The sequence below is a fragment of the Anopheles darlingi genome, chromosome 2 (genome assembly GCF_943734745.1).
Source record: "Anopheles darlingi chromosome 2, idAnoDarlMG_H_01, whole genome shotgun sequence".
NCBI lineage: Eukaryota > Metazoa > Arthropoda > Insecta > Diptera > Culicidae > Anopheles > Anopheles darlingi.
In genome coordinates this window covers 50,715,112-50,734,402 of record NC_064874.1, presented here as the reverse complement: position 1 = coordinate 50,734,402, position 19,291 = coordinate 50,715,112, and the positions used below count along the sequence as shown (strand labels likewise).

The 19,291-nt window shown below is 47.2% G+C and overlaps 8 protein-coding genes across 10 annotated transcripts in view; 4 read left to right on the top strand and 4 right to left on the bottom strand.

Annotated features, from left to right (window-relative positions):
• LOC125947880 (ADP-ribosylation factor-like protein 2-binding protein) overlaps positions 1–1,355 on the top strand; it is an 11,262-nt gene extending 9,907 nt beyond the window's left edge. For both annotated transcript variants that reach the window (XM_049673351.1, XM_049673350.1), the window contains 2 exons: positions 495–658; positions 718–1,355. In XM_049673351.1, coding sequence (XP_049529308.1) covers positions 557–658; positions 718–1,083 — 468 coding nt within the window. In that variant the 5' untranslated portion in view covers positions 495–556 and the 3' untranslated portion in view covers positions 1,084–1,355. The remainder of the gene's footprint in view (positions 1–494; positions 659–717) is intronic.
• LOC125947854 (nuclear pore complex protein Nup93-1) lies at positions 1,177–4,201 on the bottom strand. The gene is made up of 6 exons (XM_049673317.1): positions 4,088–4,201; positions 3,782–4,015; positions 3,537–3,717; positions 3,175–3,471; positions 1,401–3,092; positions 1,177–1,318 (listed from the first exon to the last, which is right to left on the bottom strand). Exons 2-6 carry the CDS (start codon positions 3,940–3,942, stop codon positions 1,199–1,201), a joined length of 2,451 nt encoding a protein of 816 aa, XP_049529274.1. The 5' UTR covers positions 3,943–4,015; positions 4,088–4,201; the 3' UTR covers positions 1,177–1,198.
• Positions 4,202–4,469: 268 nt separating this feature from the next.
• On the top strand, positions 4,470–6,022 carry LOC125947867 (mRNA cap guanine-N7 methyltransferase). Its single transcript, XM_049673335.1, has 2 exons — positions 4,470–5,665; positions 5,747–6,022. Exons 1-2 carry the CDS (start codon positions 4,591–4,593, stop codon positions 5,818–5,820), a joined length of 1,149 nt encoding a protein of 382 aa, XP_049529292.1. The 5' UTR covers positions 4,470–4,590; the 3' UTR covers positions 5,821–6,022.
• Positions 6,023–6,034: 12 nt separating this feature from the next.
• On the bottom strand, positions 6,035–7,021 carry LOC125947878 (UDP-N-acetylglucosamine transferase subunit ALG14 homolog). The gene is made up of 2 exons (XM_049673347.1): positions 6,792–7,021; positions 6,035–6,719 (listed from the first exon to the last, which is right to left on the bottom strand). Exon 2 carries the CDS (start codon positions 6,714–6,716, stop codon positions 6,045–6,047), a length of 672 nt encoding a protein of 223 aa, XP_049529304.1. The 5' UTR covers positions 6,717–6,719; positions 6,792–7,021; the 3' UTR covers positions 6,035–6,044.
• Positions 7,022–7,109: 88 nt separating this feature from the next.
• LOC125947868 (protein arginine N-methyltransferase 1) lies at positions 7,110–8,766 on the top strand. The gene is made up of 3 exons (XM_049673336.1): positions 7,110–7,302; positions 7,491–7,969; positions 8,051–8,766. The coding sequence occupies exons 1-3, from the start codon at positions 7,300–7,302 to the stop codon at positions 8,673–8,675; spliced, it is 1,107 nt and encodes a 368-aa protein (XP_049529293.1). The 5' UTR covers positions 7,110–7,299; the 3' UTR covers positions 8,676–8,766.
• Positions 8,767–9,197: 431 nt separating this feature from the next.
• On the bottom strand, positions 9,198–10,549 carry LOC125947873 (uncharacterized protein C18orf19 homolog A). The gene is made up of 3 exons (XM_049673340.1): positions 10,380–10,549; positions 9,642–10,293; positions 9,198–9,578 (listed from the first exon to the last, which is right to left on the bottom strand). Exons 2-3 carry the CDS (start codon positions 10,195–10,197, stop codon positions 9,322–9,324), a joined length of 813 nt encoding a protein of 270 aa, XP_049529297.1. The 5' UTR covers positions 10,198–10,293; positions 10,380–10,549; the 3' UTR covers positions 9,198–9,321.
• A 59-nt stretch (positions 10,550–10,608) lies between these two features.
• LOC125947856 (glycerol kinase) lies at positions 10,609–12,890 on the top strand. The gene is made up of 4 exons (XM_049673319.1): positions 10,609–10,785; positions 10,860–11,546; positions 11,607–12,423; positions 12,512–12,890. The coding sequence occupies exons 1-4, from the start codon at positions 10,702–10,704 to the stop codon at positions 12,721–12,723; spliced, it is 1,800 nt and encodes a 599-aa protein (XP_049529276.1). The 5' UTR covers positions 10,609–10,701; the 3' UTR covers positions 12,724–12,890.
• Positions 12,887–16,816, bottom strand: LOC125947859 (major royal jelly protein 1-like). 2 transcript variants are annotated; one of them, XM_049673322.1, is made up of 4 exons: positions 16,736–16,816; positions 14,835–15,665; positions 14,544–14,738; positions 12,887–14,463 (listed from the first exon to the last, which is right to left on the bottom strand). In XM_049673322.1, the coding sequence occupies exons 2-4, from the start codon at positions 15,653–15,655 to the stop codon at positions 13,878–13,880; spliced, it is 1,602 nt and encodes a 533-aa protein (XP_049529279.1). In that variant the 5' UTR covers positions 15,656–15,665; positions 16,736–16,816; the 3' UTR covers positions 12,887–13,877. The 2 variants fall into 2 exon arrangements, with proteins under 2 accessions (XP_049529279.1, XP_049529280.1); XM_049673323.1 differs by having other exon boundaries at positions 16,774–16,807.
• Positions 16,817–19,291: the final 2,475 nt, after the last annotated feature.

Here is a 19,291-nt window from a genome sequence, read left to right as displayed (position 1 = left end):
CCCGTTTTTATCAAATTTAATGATATTTTTTAAATAATAATTGTATAAAACTCATTTTTATAAGTGGAATCGTAAAACCCATCACTTTTTCAACTTCCAAATGCTACCACAAACAGAAAATCTGAAAAAACTCGACGGGGATACCTAGTAAAACTTCAGCACGGGACTACGCTGCGAGGAACCTAGACAATTTTGCGCAAATTAAGTGTGTTCAAAAGGATCGGTCCGGTAGCTTTTGTGCTCCGACTTTGAAAACGAAGGTTTTGGGAAAACCGCTTCAAAGGAGCGAGCTGAATTGAGTCTTGTGTGGGTGCAGCGCTGAGCAGGGTTAAAAAAGCGTGCTTCTTCCGACCGTTTTGGCAATAAGGAACGGAGGAAACCCGCGCACTTTATTCAATCAATTTTCTTTTTTGCTACAATTCATAGGTTAAAAATGGCCAGCTCGGTAGACAGGGTTTTCGAATGTTTGAATTCTTCCACCTGTTGCTTTTCAGTAACCATAGTTGCAGTGTTTGCTTGACGACGTGTTTTTTCCTACTCCGACGCTTAGTACAAAATGGACTATGAAGAAAATTTTATCAAGCGCCAAAACTCGAGTGAGTATTTCGACACGGTTATAGGACACATTGAAGATGTCGTTATCGGGCAACAGTTTCAGGTAAGATGAAAATCCCCCACTTGATGGTATCAGGTCCCCTAACGAGTTTCCTTTCGCAGAGCATGATCAATCAGTTTATGGAATGCTACTACTATGAGTTCGAAGCGGGAGAGGAAAATAAGATAATCTATACCGAGATCTACCAGAAATATACCAACATGATAGAGGCACACATCGTTCAGCATTTGAATGCCAAGATGAGCTGCTTCGATATGGACCTGTTCGCGATGGAATTGGAGAACAAGAAGACGCAACTCGATGGAGAGATATTCGAACTACTTTACACTCTGACTGACTTCCTTGCCTTTAAAGATATGGTACTGGACTACAAGGCGTACAAGGAAGGTGCCTACGACGAGCTGAGCAAAGGAATTAGTGTAACTGGTTTGCAGAAGGGAAGTAATTGTGAGGCTGATTTTCAATAGGCATGGATTCTACCGAACAGCGAGAGCGTCCATATTTTATACATTAAACATATTTTATTAGATTTCAATGAATGTTTCATCAACACCCAGTAGGACACCGGTGCTTCGCCTGCAGCTAATGCATCAGAATTTCTGTTTGAATAAGCCGACTGTTTGTATCTCCCGGCATACGATACGGTACCATTGCGGCCATATTTGTGAGCGCTTTTGCTTGCTCCCGCAAGTAGCTGAGATGCTGCAAAAGTGAATGAATAAAGAAAAACAGTTACATTTACCGCACCAAAAGCCCGTATTAGCAATTCTTCGCTGCTACTTACGTCTTTTTTCCCGTGGTCGTCGAATTTCGAAACATCTTTTCCTCTCATTGCTTTATACTTTGTGAAAGCGATGTCCATTGTGGCGAGGAGCAGATCCGGTATAACTTTGCACACTTCTCCCGATAGCCGTTTGAAGTTGTGCACCGTTGCGTCCAGATCCGCCATTCGAAGAGGTACCAATTTGATGCGTTCCAAAATCTCCATAGCTGATTGATAGTTTTTCCCATGATAATAATCGAAGAACGTCGCCAATTCCTTCAATAAGGTAAAAGTTGACCAAGTTTGCGAATCGCAATTCTTCTCGGCACCCGTGTAACGCTCGCCAAACTCGTTCGCCATGCGTTGCACACGATCTCGCAGCGAGCCTTCCTTGTTATCGTGATGAACTACTTGTGAAAGCAAAATGGACAGGTAGCGCAAAGTTTGTTCGTGTTGGGAGGCCAAATCGAACATCTTTATGGCGTCTTCCAGCATGCCTTTCTTAACAAACTTTTCTGCCACCATCTCGCAAATCGTTCTCGCATCGATTTGAGCGCTCTCGAACTGGTCTATCAGTCCCCGCGTCCGTATTCCATCGCGTTGAATGCGGCCAAATAGCAGATCGAAATCGCGACATTCGATGGCAAGATCGGCCACGCTGACGAGGAACAAATTGCGCCCTTCACTGTCCTTTAAATTGCGCAGAAAGTAGAAGTAGTGCATGGCCTCAGAAGGATCCGTCACCTCAAACTTCTTCACATACAGCATTACAAGTCTGGCTAAATTCAACCTACGCATTGGTTGCGGGTCATCGAAATCCACCGACAACAGTGGCTCTTGCAGATTACGTGGCCCACCAATCATATGCAGCTCATTTAATGCTAATCCAATGTGCACCGCGTGTACACGATACTTGTCGAAACGAGACAAAAATTCCACACCCGCCTCATACTGACCCGTGAGGGCAAGTAGTTGAAAGTAGAGATGAGGTTGTTCGTTCGCATTGTAGTGCTTCTCACCGTACTGTTCGAGTATCATGCTTTGCAGCCCGGAACACGTAAGATGCTCCGATGTGTCGTCACCTTCCGTGCGAATCAGGGATAACTGTATCCAAAGGAAATCGTCGGAAGTCTTGGCGATATCAGCATGCGGCTCTTGTATGTCGCAGCATCCAATTATACAATAGACAGCTCGTTTGTAGGGATCAGTGGCATTACGGATCTGACGCTTGTATTGCATGCGGATCTGCAGTTCTAACCTTGGATTCAGTTTTTGTCCCGGATTGTGACACTTTTCTCGCAGAACAGCAATTAAATCCTCGTGCCCTTGACCGGCCAGTTCCAAACACTTGAGCGCGGATGCACTATCTCCACAGCGCAGACAATAGTACACCATCGGCCACAAAGGTTTACCGTCGATATGGCCATCTTGAAGACCCATGAATGACGAATTTACACCCTGAGGGCTGTTCAGCTTCACTCCAACGAAAGAACCGACAAGGTTCAGTACACTGGGAACCCCGCCACGTCTTGCCTCGCGCAGATTATCCGACACAACTGTTTGCATGAATAGCTTGTAACGGTTCTCTAGATAACGCTTCGCTTGATCAATAAACAAAAGCTGCGAACATCGCACCTTCATCGGATCTTGTGTCCGGGGAATCGGAGCTACATTCGTCATGTACTTCATAACTTCCCAGATATCGTTAATGCGCTGAAAATGTAAAATTTCCATAATAAATATATCGTCCGAAAAGACGGACGATCTCAATTGTCCTCTTTCTTGATCAACATACCGAATCGTTGAATGTTTCCGCAACCTGTGCAAACCGTTGCACGAGTGACGGCCGCATAGCTCCCTCACACACGAGCTTGTTGTAATCGTGCACCTCTGCTGCGTAAGCCATTTCCTGGCTGTTTAACGATGATCTTCCACTGAAGGTAGATTCGCTCAGAATGGTCTGCTCGGGCACCTTCCTGATATCAATCCAATTCTGAGACGGTCCAATCAGAGCGTTCATTAACTTGACCTTTTCCAGCTTCCAGTCGTTCATCATGTTGTCCCATTTTTGGGCTTCAGCTGCCAGATTTGACTGAAATAGCGAGACGGGAGTATGAAACATCGTATTTTGCCGAAGTATGCCACAAGCATAGCTACATTTTTATGAACTTCTTCAACGACAGCCAAAATAGCGTTTTCCTTTTCATTCCGCAGAAAGTTCTGCACATCCGTCGTGGCTATCGGGTCAAGAGGCTCAAAGGTTTTGCGTGAACTGAGCGTTTCTAACTTTTGGGAAATCTTCGGTAAATCGATGCCATTTGAGCCCAGCAAGATGTGCCTGAAAAGGAAACAAAACGCAACCCTTAGTCTGGAGAAGGCCTAAGTTTTGGCCGGGAACTTACGCCTGCATATCCTGCGCCCCGGTCTGAGTAACCCTAGAGTGGAGCTCCTGCGTTGCCTGCAGCACTTGCGGTAAGGTACGTTCCACGCGAGGCAAGTCATCTGAGACCTGTGTTTCGTGGGTCAGCTTCTGTGCCTGCTGGAGTAGAGCGTTAAAGTCCATGTTGCCCCGTTTCACGATTTGTACTTTTTTCGCCGATTCTCTTTTCACTTTTAGCCGGTCGGGTGCCAAGAACCTGAAGCAAAACGAGTTTGGGGGGAATTGTGTTGAGTTCGTTAGAAAACAGAAGCAAAAGTGATTCACTTACCGGCACAATAACTATCAGCAAATCCCTAAAAAAGTGTGAATAAAAGAATCGGAAAATGCTAATCGCGTTTGTTTGCGCGGTTTTTGTAAGTTTGGCCTCGTGATATGGAGTAACCGATTGAGGACTATAAATGCAGCTCACAGGGTGACACAGAAGGACCCGGGAGGATTTTGAGTCGGCCTGTGTAATAATTAAACGTTTCAACTTTTTATCTGAACTATCGTTACAAATTGTTTAATTGAATTAGTGGTTTTATTATACTGCTGTTAGTTATACTAGTTGCCGAATTCCGTTCTTTCTCATTTAGCTAGAAGTGACCTGAATCGGCGTCCAACTCGGTGTTCATGAAGCCTTTTCGGGTCACAAATCGAGTTGACAACCCGAGTGGTTGTCTGGGGGGCTGTGATTTTGGCTACAAAAACTGCCGCTCGCAAAAGGAGTTTTACTGCCTCTTTCGAGGAAAATCGGTTGTTTTTAGCTATAATTCCGATCAGTTCGTTGCAATGGGGTCCGATTTAGACGATAGTAGTGAAAGTGGCACAGAAATGTCCAATGAAAGTACCGAACCAAAGAACAAAGAGCAACCCGAGCAGGGCGCACACAGCGAGATCGTGGCCTCTCACTACAACAAGCTGGAGGATCGAGGATTATTCGCGAGGAAAAAGTCCAACATTTTCCACTTGCGGAACTTTAACAACTGGATCAAGAGTGTGGTTATCGAGGAGTACAGTAATTTGATCAAGCAACGAATTCCCCTGGGATCGCCCTTCCGAGTATTGGATATGTGCTGCGGTAAAGGAGGCGATCTTATGAAGTGGATCAGCGCTAAAGCGACCCATCTGATATGCACGGATATCGCTCAAGTCAGTCTAGAGCACTGCGAATCCCGGTATAATTCGACGAATAATCCGGAGAAAGAACGGCGCAAGGTGGAATTCTTCGCCGCCGATGCCACTCTTCAACAACTTCGCACGAAGTATAAAGACCCATCGATGAGACTGCATCTCGTCAGTTGCCAATTCGCCTTCCATTATTCATTCGAATCCTACAAACAGGCAGACTGCATGTTCAAGAACGCGGCGGAATGTTTAGATGAAGGATTCTACTTTATCGGCACGATTCCCGATGCAAACGAGATCATGAAGCGGCAGCGCTTGGCGATGGCAGATTCGTTCGGGAACGACATTTACAACATTACTTTTCAATGCGACCCCAACAATCCTCCGCTGTTCGGTGCCAAATACAACTTTCAACTGGACGAGGTCGTGAATTGTCCCGAATTTTTGGTTCATTTCCCAACCTTCGAGAAGCTCGCCCTCAAGCACGGCCTGCGGTTGAGGGAGAAGAAACGATTTGACGAAATATTCGATAAGTATAAGGTACCTAGGAAATTCCTGCTCGAGCGGATGCAGGCGCTCGAAACATATCCTCAATCAAGCGGTCGTGGAATGCAGCATAATGATGGACCACGGAAAGACGCCACACAGTACCGGCATGCGGAGGAATATGAAAGGCAATTATCTGCCAACCAATTCTTTAGGGTTGGAACGTTATCGCAGAAAGAGTGGGAAGCTGCAAGTAAGTATTGCAACTGTTTTTTTTTACTTCCACTAAAACGTATAGTGCCCACAGACTAACGGTTGGTGTTTTTGCTTGCAGCTTTATATTTGTTTTTTGCTTTTGAGAAAATGAAGACTACCTACGATGCCGTTGGAAAACCTATCTATTCATGAAGAAGATGGTGCTGGTTGAGTACTGAAAAGAACCGATGGGAGAATAGATACATCAAGACACTGAACATGGAATTCCTTGGTTTTATTGGCGAATTATCCAGATTTGTTCACAGATAACGTCATATCGCTCTCGGTTGATTAACAGAACAGCAGTAAAAAGTTCTACAAAAAGTTGCTTAACACTAAGTACGTATGAAACCATCCACCAAATGATCTTAGAGATTCTAAAGACGTCCGAAACATTGCACGTTCTCTCGAGAAGTAGCAATTTGTTGAGCCAGCTCTGGCCACTGCACAACGAACATGTCCACGATGAACAACAGGATTCGTCCGCTGAGCGAAAGACTGCGCACTCGACAAAAACTTTCAATGAACACTATTCTACATTTGGTGTTAAGAAACAAGAGTCTCGCCAAGAAAGCAGCAATGCAAATGGGGATGCATGTACCCGGACCGTTCGTGAGAATAAGATCCGGTCGACTTTTCAGCACGATCGGCACGCTATGGACCAACGCCATGAACGTGGTGGCTACGGCCGAGAAGTAGCCCTGGTGGACTTCTCTGCTGCGCGGAATCGTGATAATTTCGTAAGTCTGATTCGCTGTGTCTGGCTCTCTCCGTATTTCGCTCTCTATAACTTTCACAACGCTCGTTTTGTCGGTGCTTGCAATGATGTACTGTCGAGGCGTGTAACACGCATTATCCAGCCGATCGACTATGCGCAACATTTCCGCCGTGTGGCCTCCAGATCCCATCACGATCATCGTTCGGGCTGGGCTGGAGCGTGGCGCGATCGTCGAGGTGCTCCGCCTTCTTCGCACTGAGATCAGCAGCTGCACCAGGCGCAACAGCAACAAACAGGCCACGGAAAACAGAATCGTCCAGATAGCTGCCATGATCTAGGAGAAATGATAAAACCGTTACAATTCTGTGCCACCAACTCAGTTGTCCACCTCATCATTTTTATTTACTTGCTCCACAAACAAACTGCAGATTGCGGAACTTATTTAGAACGTAAAGGACGTCTCCACAAAAACTGGTGTGTAGTAACTGGGAAAATAGTGTTATCACTATTCACTGGCTGCATCGGTTTTGGCGGCCGATTGTACAGTTTTTACATTAATCGATCTTTCTTGTGCAAACTCGGATCGTTCGGTAAAAAGTTCGTGAATTTCGGTCACGGTGTTGCGGATGTTGTGGACACGGTGTTGCGGAGAGTGCGGTTTTTCTCACTACGGCCGTCCAGTCGTCTCACCGTTTCGTTTGGTTCAGTGGGGCAGTTGCGCAGCTGTCAGTTCTGCGCGTGTTTCTTGCAAAAAAACAGCAAGAGCAAACGAGGTGGGAAACAACGCCGAAAAGCGGAACAGAAGCGTGCGTTAGAAAAAGGAAACGCTGTTTCCGGGAGTGGAAATTCTTGAAGGGAAATAGTTACAGGACTAAGAAGTCAGCGTAATAATCTATAGCTTTAGACAGAGCAAGATGGTAAGTGGCGTCCAAAAGGTCGTGGGCGCCGGCAAAAGAAGGAATGTGGGTTAGCCGGGACGGGAGATGAGGAGAATCTATTTCGTAGGGGTTCTTTAGAGGGGAGGTGTTTGAGGTTATGTGACGCGCTTTTCATTCGCCTTCTGTTTGGCTGTTTCTCTTTCCTTTTGCTTTTGCTACTCCGGCAGGCAACGACCAGCACCGACGTCCAAATGGAGGCCGTCGACCCGGCCGCCGGCGGCGGGGCTCTCAGCCCCAACACGATGAATGGCAACGGCAACGATTTGGCCACCAACGCAGAGGATATGACTTCCCGGGATTACTACTTCGACTCGTACGCCCACTTCGGCATCCACGAGGAGATGCTGAAGGACGAGGTGCGGACGTTAACATACCGAAACGCGATGTACCACAACAAGCACTTGTTCAAGGGTAAGGTGGTGCTTGATATCGGTTGCGGAACCGGAATACTGTCGATGTTCGCCGCGAAGGCTGGTGCGGCCAAAGTGATCGCCATCGATTGCTCGAACATCATTGACTATGCACAAAAGATCGTCGAGGCGAATCATCTCCAGGAGACGATTACGCTGGTGAAGGGCAAGGTCGAGGAAGTGTCGCTACCAGAGGGCTACGAGCAGGTGGACATCATAATCTCGGAGTGGATGGGGTAAGCGACGATTGATGCCGGAGGTACGCCGACGACTGAGTCTAATCTCTCCCGCCTTCTGGTTTTTTGTTTTATCCGCAGGTATTGTTTGTTCTACGAGTCAATGTTGGATACGGTGATATATGCGCGCGATAAGTGGCTCAAGAAAGACACCGGGATGATGTTCCCCGATCGGTGCACACTGTTCGTCACGGCGATCGAAGATCGGCAGTATAAGGATGAGAAGATCAACTGGTGGGATGATGTATACGGTTTTAACATGAGCTCGATTCGCAGGGTGGCCATCAGCGAGCCGCTGGTGGATGTAGTCGACCCAAAGCAGGTCGTTACTACCGCGTACATGATCAAAGAAATTGACTTATACACCGTGAAGAAGGAGGACCTGGAGTTCGAGTCGTCATTCCATTTGATGGTGAAACGCAATGATTTCGTTCAGGCGCTGGTTACGTACTTCAATGTAGAGTTTACGAAGTGCCATAAGCAGCTCGCGTTCAGCACGGCGCCCGATGCCGCTTACACGCACTGGAAGCAAACCGTGTTCTACATTGATGACTACTTGACAGTAAAGAAGGGCGAAGAGATCCACGGAACGTTTACAATGAAGCCAAATGTGCGCAACAACCGGGATCTCGATTTTTCCATTGATCTGCACTTTAAGGGAGAGCTGTCTCAAGTGGACGAGAAAAACCATTACAGAATGCGCTAGAAGGTGATGGTTACAGGAATGCCCTTGAGCGGATGAATTTGTTGTGGGCTCTCCAGAACGGTTCGTTCCGTGTCGAAACTACCACCAGTAATACCTACAACCACCAGTCGAAAAATATCACAATACCCGTAATGACCGTTTCCAGTACGCAGTGGCGCGTGTTACTGTGATTGATGAAACTGAATCTTTTCCTAAGCCAACAATACTTGTAGTGGAGGAGCATGTATTACCCCCTCGAAGATGGACATTTTTTTAGTGATCGCTTACAGTAATGGTTGACCGCATTAGGAAGTGGTGCATTTTTAATCATTTCTGTTATCATTGTTCTTGACTCCCACTACGCAGTATCAACACTTGGCGTTGGCAGTAATAAGCTGAAACGAATGTGTCTGTTTGCATTACTCCCGAAAGAACGGGCCGTATTAAAAATGTAATAAACGAGCGAACCTTCTGACCAACACAAAAACAATACGCTGCTATATTTTAAAGAAAGAATACTAGTAGGACGATGTTAAGTTCTGATAACATATTACAATAGCACCTTTTATTTAAATGAAGCAAACTTCCATCACAACTGAATCGTTGTACCTATCCACAAAAACCCCAGGGGCCATAACGTTAAACACGGCAACTTTCTCTTTTAGTGCTATTTGTTTTCTGTAACGCCGCTGGGCGATGCTGGTGGCGGCTTTGTTTCATTTTTCGTTTTAAGATCACTCAACAGAGTGTTTTTCTTATCCGTCAGCTGCTGTTTGCGGTCTTGGAAGTCTTGCTTCTTTTCGGCGATCTTCTCCTGGATATTCTCTTTTTTGTCCTTGTACATTTGCACTAGCTGTGCCTTCGAGGGCATGGGCTTGATGTACCCCCACTGCTCCAAATACTTGATCGATAGCGTAGTTCCACCTGAAATATGGAAAGAATGGTTAGTACAGTCCACGGGCAATCTCCTGCTGATGCAGCTCTTACCTAACGTGACCGTGTATCTGGCTGGAGTGGCTATTTTATACAATAAGTACGCGATGGCTATATGCCCGAGACTGGAATCTCGCACCGGATTGATGAGTGTCTCGGAAACACCGAGCGATTCAAGAATTGCGATTACGTCCACTCCACTGGTGGAGGCATAGTAGAAGCTGCCGAACCACACAACCGACGTGAGGCAATGTACGGGTACCAGAACGTACCAGTATTCCTTGTACATCTTTTTGAAGCGCGCAAAAAGTCCAAGTTTCTCCGGAGCATCAGTTGTGGCCCCCACCTGCTCTGAGGGCGCGTTTGTTGGCGCATTCTCATTTGAAGCTTTTTTCCCTAAAAAGTATAATGATCGGCTGATCGAGAGACTTCGTGTCGGTGTTTCGTATGGAAATCGAACTGCGGTAACTCGATGTAGCCACGGCCCTTGCCTACTGCCACAGTAAAGGCTCAGCGATCTGCTGCATTTCCCGATGTTCACCAGCTTCACCGGTGCTCTTTGCCCAAACGCAGAAGCGATTCGAGGGAAACGGACCAAGGAAGACATCATTTCGTTCACTTTAATCGTAGTTTTCGTCGGTAGATAGGATGCTGCGGCAAATTTGCTCCAAATCCGTGGTGTACATCTATCCAGCGATGGACCGTGCTGCGGGAATATGCGATAAATTAATGATTCCGGATTTGGTAATCGCGTTCGTGATTTTACGTGCCCCTTCCGTTTCTGACGTTTACCTGTTTTCTACTTTCTCTTTTTCTCGCGAAGATACCTTTTATCCTTCGATTTCGAATCCCTTTTTATCACTAAAACTGCACAGAATGGTTTTTAGTGATGTAACTTTGCACGTAAATGAACCAGCCAGTTAAAATCCACCAGCAACCACCTTCTACAGCTGATTTTAGTTGGGCTAAATTTGTTTGTCTGGCGGATTCACCCCCAACCGGATTTTGACAGTCAGCTGTTTCATCGCTTGTAGTGGTTTTTGGGCTGCGAGAGAAGTAGTTTTAAATTATGTAAAATTAGTAGTAGGCCCGTTTTTACAGTGCAGCGTTCAGGATGAGTGCTGGAAATAGATCTCGTAGTAAATTTGGCTCTTTGATCGGTGTTCTGTATGCGGGACACACAAGCTGTAAATTCTTGGTAGGTAATTCGGCTAGCGAGACGCAGCTCAAGGCCAAACGCATTTTTCATTGATTGATTTTTGGGCTCTCCAGATTTATGCAACCCGGAACGCTGAGGTACTTACCTGCCATGAACTACCGCTGGAACCGATTTCGCCGCAAGCGGGCTGGGTTGAGTTTGAACCGCTGGAAATCTGGAGAGCGGCTCGGACCTGTCTGGAAACGGCGGTGCAGAACCTCATCATCCTTGACATCAACCCGCTTGATATCGTTGCCATCGGAGTGTGCAATCAACGGGAGACGACCGTAGTTTGGGATCGCACGAATGGCCAGCCGCTGTGCAATGCGATCGGATGGTGCGACACGCGTACCTCTGCCGTGGTTGGCGGTATTTTGCAGCGCGTGCGGGGGAAGAAAAACTTCCTCAAATCCGTCTGTGGACTGCCGTTCAGCAACTGTTTTAGCGCGGTGAAGTTAAGGTGGATGATGGAGAACGTAGAGAGCGTGCAGAAGGCAATCGACGAGGACAAAGCACTGTTCGGGACGCTGGACTGCTGGCTCATATGGTTGCTGACTGGCGGCGCCGAGGCGGGTATCCATGTGACCGATGTAACGAACGCATCCCGAACGATGCTCATGAGCCTCGAGACGTGCGACTGGGATGAAAGGCTGTGCCGTTTCTTTCGAATACCGATGAAAATCCTGCCGGAAATACGAAGCTGCTCCGAAGTGTACGGTTACATCAACGAGGGTCCTCTTGCCGGAATACCGATTGCTAGTGTAAGTAGGTATGCTCATGCAAAGCGTGTGATGGAAATTACCCGTTCATTTAAATTCTAGTGCCTCGGGGATCAGCAAGCTGCTCTGCTGGGTCAGATGTGCCTCAAAGCGGGACAGGTTAATTGCACGATAGACGAAGGCACATTCATACTCTTCAATACTGCACAAGAAATCATTGATTCGGATCATGGGTTGCTCTCTACGGTTGCCTACCAACTCGGTGCGCATGGCGAAGTCTTTTACGCCCTGGAAGGCGCTATTGCTCACGCCGGATCGTCAATCAATTGGCTTAAGCGTACGCTCGCACTAGAGCCGCCGACGGTAGACACGATGCAGACAAGCGGAGTTGGCCTTCTGCCAGACGGAACGGCAACACAAATGATGTCATCGATATGTTCGACCGGCTCGCCCGGACCCTACAATGATGGTAAAACAGTTGTCGGTAGAAAGAGCCGGTTCGATGTTATCTTTGTACCTGCATTCAGTGGCTATTACACCCCTTACTGGCGATACAAAGCCCGTGGGATGATGTTTGGCATTACGTTGCAAACCACGTCGCAACAGATACTACTTGCCGCTTACGAAGCGATATGTTACCAGGTACGGGAAGTGTTGGAGGCCCTAGCCAAGGACTGTCCTACTTGGCCAAAGTTGTCGAAATTGATTGTCGGTGGCGATCTCAGTGATCAACCATTCCTAGTGCAGTTGCTGTGTGATTTGAATGGTCTCGCGATTGAGCGACCTCAAACATCAACACCCGCATGCCTCGGTGCTATGTTGGCTGCCGGTCTAGCGACAGAAATACTATCCCTCGATCAGTTTCGTCACAATTGCGTTCCCCCGATCGATATCTTCAACACTGCGTATAACTCTAGTCGTAAGTTGTATCACAGTTGCTTCCTGTGAGGGGAGCATCTACATTTTTCAGAAAATGAACTTTTACCCTTACTTTGCTTTATTTCCAGAAAGGGATATGAAGTTCCGACGGTGGAAAATGGCGGTTGATCGGTGTTTGAACTTTGACTCCGTTTCGGAAAATGATCCTGTGAAGCTGGTACTCGATGGCCGTGATCCGGACTACTATGTGCGCTCAGCAATCCCCGGATCGTTGTTTATCGTTTCCTCCTTTGCGCTGATCGTTGTATCGTCGATGTTGCAACAGAATGGCTTCGTTTAGTGCGGAATCGGGGATTGTCGGTTCATTCAGTGTCAGTTACCTTGAGCAACAGCTAGCTACGAAACCTGCAAGGGTTCAATATATAATGCACAAATTGATGCAGTATGCCATGCTTACAGCAACGAACGATAAATAAAAGTTTGAACGAAAGAGCTACGCTTTGTTGAATGCCAATAAGAGTTTAAATTATACCAACAACGACGTTTTATTTAAACAATATAGCGACGAAACGAAACATTCAAGAATGGTCAACACGAGGGATATTTCTACGTGTATATACCATTCAACCAATTCGTTATCTGTTGGCCGAAATGGTTAAACGGAAGTGAGCATTTATTTCTCCTATATCTACTATTTGAACATTATGCAATGATTTACTATATTACAGATGCTATTTTGAGTATTATTCGGTGGCCAAGGAAGTTTGTTTAATGTACGGGTATACGCTGAACTCGACTCTTCGTGACTTCTTTAAGTATGATAGCATTCTTAACACGTATATCTTACACACGTGATCGATGTATCGAACACAGAGTTTTATAATGCAAGAATTTGGCGCAACAATTGGCGTTGCGTTAATATGTCTGTCTAAACTGGGCATGGTTTATCCATGTTCTGTCCGTTGTGTGCAGGATGCGACTTTAATGCAAACAAAAACGCGTAATGCAATAACTGATTATGGCAGATAATTAACTTCCCTCGCCTTCCTAATGAAATAACGCATGAATTGGGCCTGGGTACGAATGGGCACGAATGAGAATGAGATAAATATCGAGATTCAAAATATCTACTCCATTGGGTGATGATAAGCGAATTATCTCTCGAGTCCTTTTTCCCTTTCCTTCTCTCTTCTGAACCGTGGCTATATGAGAAGGTTTAAAAAAGGACCCGAAAGTGTTGCGATTTGCCGTGGCCCAATGATTTTACCCAGTGACTGCACTGGCTGATGGGCTCTTGTAACCGAGTAGGTGCGCTTTCTAAGCAATGTAGACATGGTGCTATGCGTGCCAGAAGCTAAGTACTCAATCGTGTGAAAATGGTGATCAATGATTCAGCGAAGCAAAAAATATATGTACATGTTTAACAGATGATAAGGAAACTGTAAAGTGCTTCATGTGTGTTTTTACAAAATGAAATAAGATGCAAGTGCGAGTCTAAGCGAATGGTGAAGCTGTAAGATTTGCCCGTATGCTTTTCGGATACCGCAGTCCGTTAAAGTCGTTGAAATGTTGGTTGATTTTCGGTATGAATATTTCACCGTTTAAACCGAACTGTGGTCTCGGTACATGCGGCGGTGGGAATGTTTTTTCCCCGCTGTTCAATACGAAAAAGGGATTCACGGGCTTGCTCTTGTCGATGATGGGTACGGGCTCATAGCTGAACGGTCGTTTGCCGTAGAAGTTCTGTACGAATGAGGCATACGTTTTGGCTCCTGATGCGCCAACTGGTGCACCAAAGGAACTGGTGGGTGTTGAGGGTGATGGTTCGTAAAAAGCCCCAGAAATAGGACCATAGTTTATGCCTGACGTGAACCGTTGGTGTGTTGCTGAGGGCGAAGCCGAGGATGGCGGGACTACTCCATCGATACGCAGAATTCGGGTATTGAACTCATGTGCATCGAGGTTTTTCAGGAAGAACCGATGGAACTTGGAAGTGAGCACATACAGCGCAGTTTCGTCGCGATCCGGTGTACGAAGATCAGCCGCAAACTGGATCTTCTCCTGATCTTGTGCCAGAATACTGGAGTGGGGCGCAAGAAAAGATAAAGAGAAATCAGCCGTCGCAAAAGATATGCCTGAAAATGATATGAAAGGACATACCTATGCTCGTTAGTACGCGGGTTCCAGGAGGCGACTGCCGTCTCCGACAGCGGGGAATAAAATATCGTTCCACCACGAGGTGCTACCGCTAATCCTATGCCTTGGGATGATTTACGACCCACGAGTTTCACCGGTAGATCTTTACCGAACGGCAGTGGACCTGCTCGTAACGCAGAAGTGCTTACGGAGAACAAACTGAAATACGGAACAAGAAGAAGAAAGTATTCGCAACGTGACGATCACTGGAAAGGTTCACTAGGTTCACAGTCAAACGTTTTGTGTGAGACTTACCGATCCGTGGCCAACGGTTGGAAGTAGAGCGTGTCGGTTTCGGGGTCAAAGGCCAACCCAACCACACCATCCATCAGCGTGAAGCGATGCTCGAGGATGCTGGACTCGGCAAAGTCAGGATCGGGATACATAGCCGGATGAGACAAACGCCAGGTAAGATCCTTGGCACTGTCATACACGATAATTCCCGGGGCAACCGTATCCGTAATGTAGACGAACACATCGTCGCAGTTGTTTTGCGGTCGCGAAGTCGTTTCATCGACGATAATGTTCGTGTAAAGCGATTCACCGCGGATCACCTCGGGAGGAAAGTCGATCCGGCGCACTACCTGATCGGTGTGCAGATCGTACACCAATATTTTCGGCGGACAGGTAACATCGAAGTCTTCTAGCGAGCGCGATACACCTGCGTCCAGCGCCCACAGACGGTTACACGAATCAATGCGTATTCGGTAAACCGAAACAAGGCCGATATCAGAGCAGTTGTACTCGTTCGTCCCTGCCCGATGGTGACTCCAGGAGGGATAAGCCTGTAGGGTTGGCGAATCGCCCAAGCTTCCTCTCGAAATCGAAGAAAGGGTAGCAGGAACACCCGAAAACAGGCGCGGAGTAGCGATGAAGATGCGATCGTAGCCAACCTCCATTCCGGTGGCCACTACGTTCTCGGGATTGTAAAAATCCTTGTTAGACGTTGGATAGTCCCAGGGGAAATTGTAGCTCAGCAGGTTCCACTGTTTCACTGTCTCCAACGATGGATGATGCTGGGCCCCAACCAGCGACGTCATAGGGGCCAGCACCAGGAGGCACCATATTGGCAACATGTTTACCTCACTGAAGAGGAATGCAGAGAAAGAGAATGGCAAACACTTATAGAATTGTTTCGTAAGTAAATGATGACCTTGCATAGCCATCGAAAACATTAAAGGTACAATAATGGAGCACTTCCAAAAATCGTCCGAAATGACCATCGGCCGATCCATTTGATCGATCGATCGGCCGGTCGCCACTCCGCACGGTAGAAGCGAAAAACGTGCGCGTTTAATGAGATGTCATTTATGTTTGTCGAGAGCCGTTTATAGTGCAGCGTGATCAGGAGCGAGGAGGTATGTTCCACTTTTACCCGGGTGGACAGGGGATCAAACATCACGCACTGCTGTACATACTGGACTTATGCGATGTTGTATAATTAACATACGTGTCACCGCGTTGGTCTGCCTCTTGCGAATTGTGGTCAAGTGATGTAAAGCCAATAATTTGCCTTATTTTATTGATTATAGTCATTAGCTAGTGAACCTGTAGGGCACAGATGCACGGGCACCGATTGCACCGGGGTGCGCACTGTTAAATGCCCTTCGGCATTCCGTCCAGGCTGCACTTTTCAATTATGATAACAGTATCTTCACTAGCAGCGTTGGTGAAAATCATTTCGTCGTTTGTGGATTGGACAAATAGCACCGAAACATGACGCACAAGGAACTGTTTAACGAAAGTTGAATTATTTTCATCGGTCGACACACAAACCACAGCCAGACACACGGTTTTTGTTTGATAAGATGATAGCGATAACGATTTACTGTTTAAATTTTAAACACATCATCGGATATTTCACTGATTTACTCTTGCAGTACGTGGTCACTAGGAGCACGTGATTGCGTTGACGCCAAGTCAATAGCTATTTTCCACTTTCATCATCACCAACAATCATCGCGATCGACACACATAGAGATGAATAATATCATGCGATAGTTTCGTAATGGATCGTACAATTGATCGTGATGACACCAAACACTCTACTGCAGGGGTGATATTTCCGATTCGCACGGTTGCACACAGTTGGCCGCGCTCTAGACTCGTTCAAAAATCACTGCACGAAATGATCGTTGGCGTGCGGTGACTCTTACCGGCTTCTCAAATCCCTCAACAGGTCGAAACGACGAACCTTCTCTGCTCTGCTGCAGGTTCACTGTGTTCGAACGGATCGCTGGCTCTAGTGGAACTGAAATGTGCGCGCGAATCAAGCGATGCAGCTGGCAGACAAGCCGTGTATTCGGCTGAGCCCGATGGCGTTGCGCTTCGGTGGGAGCTATAGTACATTGCGATCGTATCGGCCATTTCCAGCGCTCCCACTCTCACAGTTTATGGATGACATGACTTGGCGACCTACGGAATGCATCGATCCGAGGCTTATATCCGTTGTCCAGAGTAACTGCGCGAAGGACTTGCAGTAAGAAAGGCGCACCGGATTTGGGGAAACTGGCGACGTGTGGCATGGCCATGTTTGTGCTTTCTTATGCCGGAGTTCGTGAATATCCATTATTATCGTGACGAGTTCTGTGCATATTTAGCTATAAGCAATATACCAGCCACCAACGCAAGAAGACCAGAAGGACAGGTTCCTCTTGGTGTCCAAAAACATTCTCTCGATGTTTTTGCGTATTCACATGGGGAGGGAAATGATTCGATCCAGAGACTACGGGACATGCCTTCCAGGTATGTGCTGTTTTATCTTCTTTTCACGTCCGTTCGCCGCTTTTTGCACATGAAAGGGTCCATGCTCGCAGCGAGTCTCCACGTTGGTGACACTCCATATAACGTGTCTGTGGGCGCACAATTGGAAAGTGGCCAAAGGAACCACTAGATGAAAACGAAAGTAAAATAGAAAGATTGTCCCAGTGAAGATGGTAGTATTTCGCGGAAGCGGCGCAAGCATGCGCGGCTATTTCTTGGAGATATTCACATAATGGGTTTGTTGGCTTAAGGCTACGCTTCGATCGTCTGATGGTTTGTCATGGGTTTTTGGGCTCAAGTATGCGGCTCTTTCCTATTGTGCCCCGAATTTAGAGCCCAACCTTCCGCGAACAATCACCGGTTAGCATTGAGAATGGCCAAGGACGGTAGCCAAGATGAATCTGTTTTTCAAAATTGTGGGTCGGCATTGAACTTTGCACTAGCAGCGTTATTTGGTGCTGTTAAGTGGAGCACATACCAAGCGGCACCACGCCGGGAATGACTCCGGGGCTCACATCCGCTCTCTAGAACGGAAATTACGGTATGCGCGTGCTGTCGCGTTCTGTCCTTGATACCATTTTCTGCCTCAAAGCGTATCGTAACATACCGAACCTGCCTTCTTTTCCATCTTCCAAAAGCGGAACAACGAGGCTTATGTAAGCGCTCGAGGGGCAGGGATGGAGATTGTGTTGAGATTTTGTTCACTAATTGGGTGTTTTTGCGAGGGGCCGATTCGAACACGGTTCGACCACTATCTAACGGTCAATCAATAATTGACATTTGCTGTCTCTCGCGTTTACTGCGTTTAAAAGGTCTTTCCAAGCGACATCAGAACGTGCATCGGCAGCGAGATGGTCACCGTTTGTGGACAGGCGGTAGTTAATTAGATAGAACCTATTCTCATGCGCCAACATTAAGACATTGGCAATCAGGATGTTGAGCATTAGAAGGTCTTCGCTGTACATGCATGCATGATTTTGTGAAAGTTAACGCCATTCTTGTTTCTAACTGGTCGCACACCTGCTTACGACAGAGTTATGTGCGACCTGGTAAATTGGGTGGCAATAACGACTCCCCAGCGGTGCTGCCCAAAACGACTGATAAACTGACCAAGGCACAGTCGATAAAGAAATCCTCCAAAATATTGCATGCCCACCGGGGTCTTTGAAAAGGTGCTTAGACCACCTTAGGCAGAATTACTTTTATCATGCCCGTAATACACCCCAGCGAAGCGATAAATTTTATGTCCAAACATACCGCCCATTCGGGGCGTTGGGTTGGCAACTTTTTCGCCGTAAAGACCTTTCACCACCGTTCAGGCGTGCCAGTTGGGAGCGTGACAAACGTGGCGCTCGTCGATGACTCGCTATCGGTTACGTCCGCCGGTTATAGGGTTCGCAGGGACCGTGGACCGCTTCAGTGCACGCGACAACAACCTTCGCAAACACCTTCACCCTTTCAATGCTAGAAGCAGTAATTGAATAATGGTTAAAAGTTGAATTCCTTTTACAGCACATAAGAACGATGGAGGTGTGGATGGTAAGCTAGGTACGGGACACTCTCGAGACAAACCATGCTTGGCCGTGAGGCGTGCTTTGTGCGGTCGATTTGTGCGGCCTCACGTTGCTGCCCGAAGCCACCCTCAAGAACACTTCTACGAGCGCAGCGTGGGGCTGACATTTAAAAAAGGGTAAGAATCGTTTACCGCGGTGGTGCTGTGGGCTCGATCGATGTTAGTCGCTGGTCGAGTTCTGAAATGCAAACGGATCTCACAGCGCAGTGACCGTAGCGCGTCGATGCAAAACACGCGGCGCCCCGATCCGAGGTGGACCAGCTGGCTGGCTGGCTGGCTGGCGTGTCGAACGGGTAAACCAATCTCTTCACCTGGTTCGCTTACTGGACACAGCGATCGCTGAAAAGTGACCTATATACTGCCAGGTTGCAAAGGC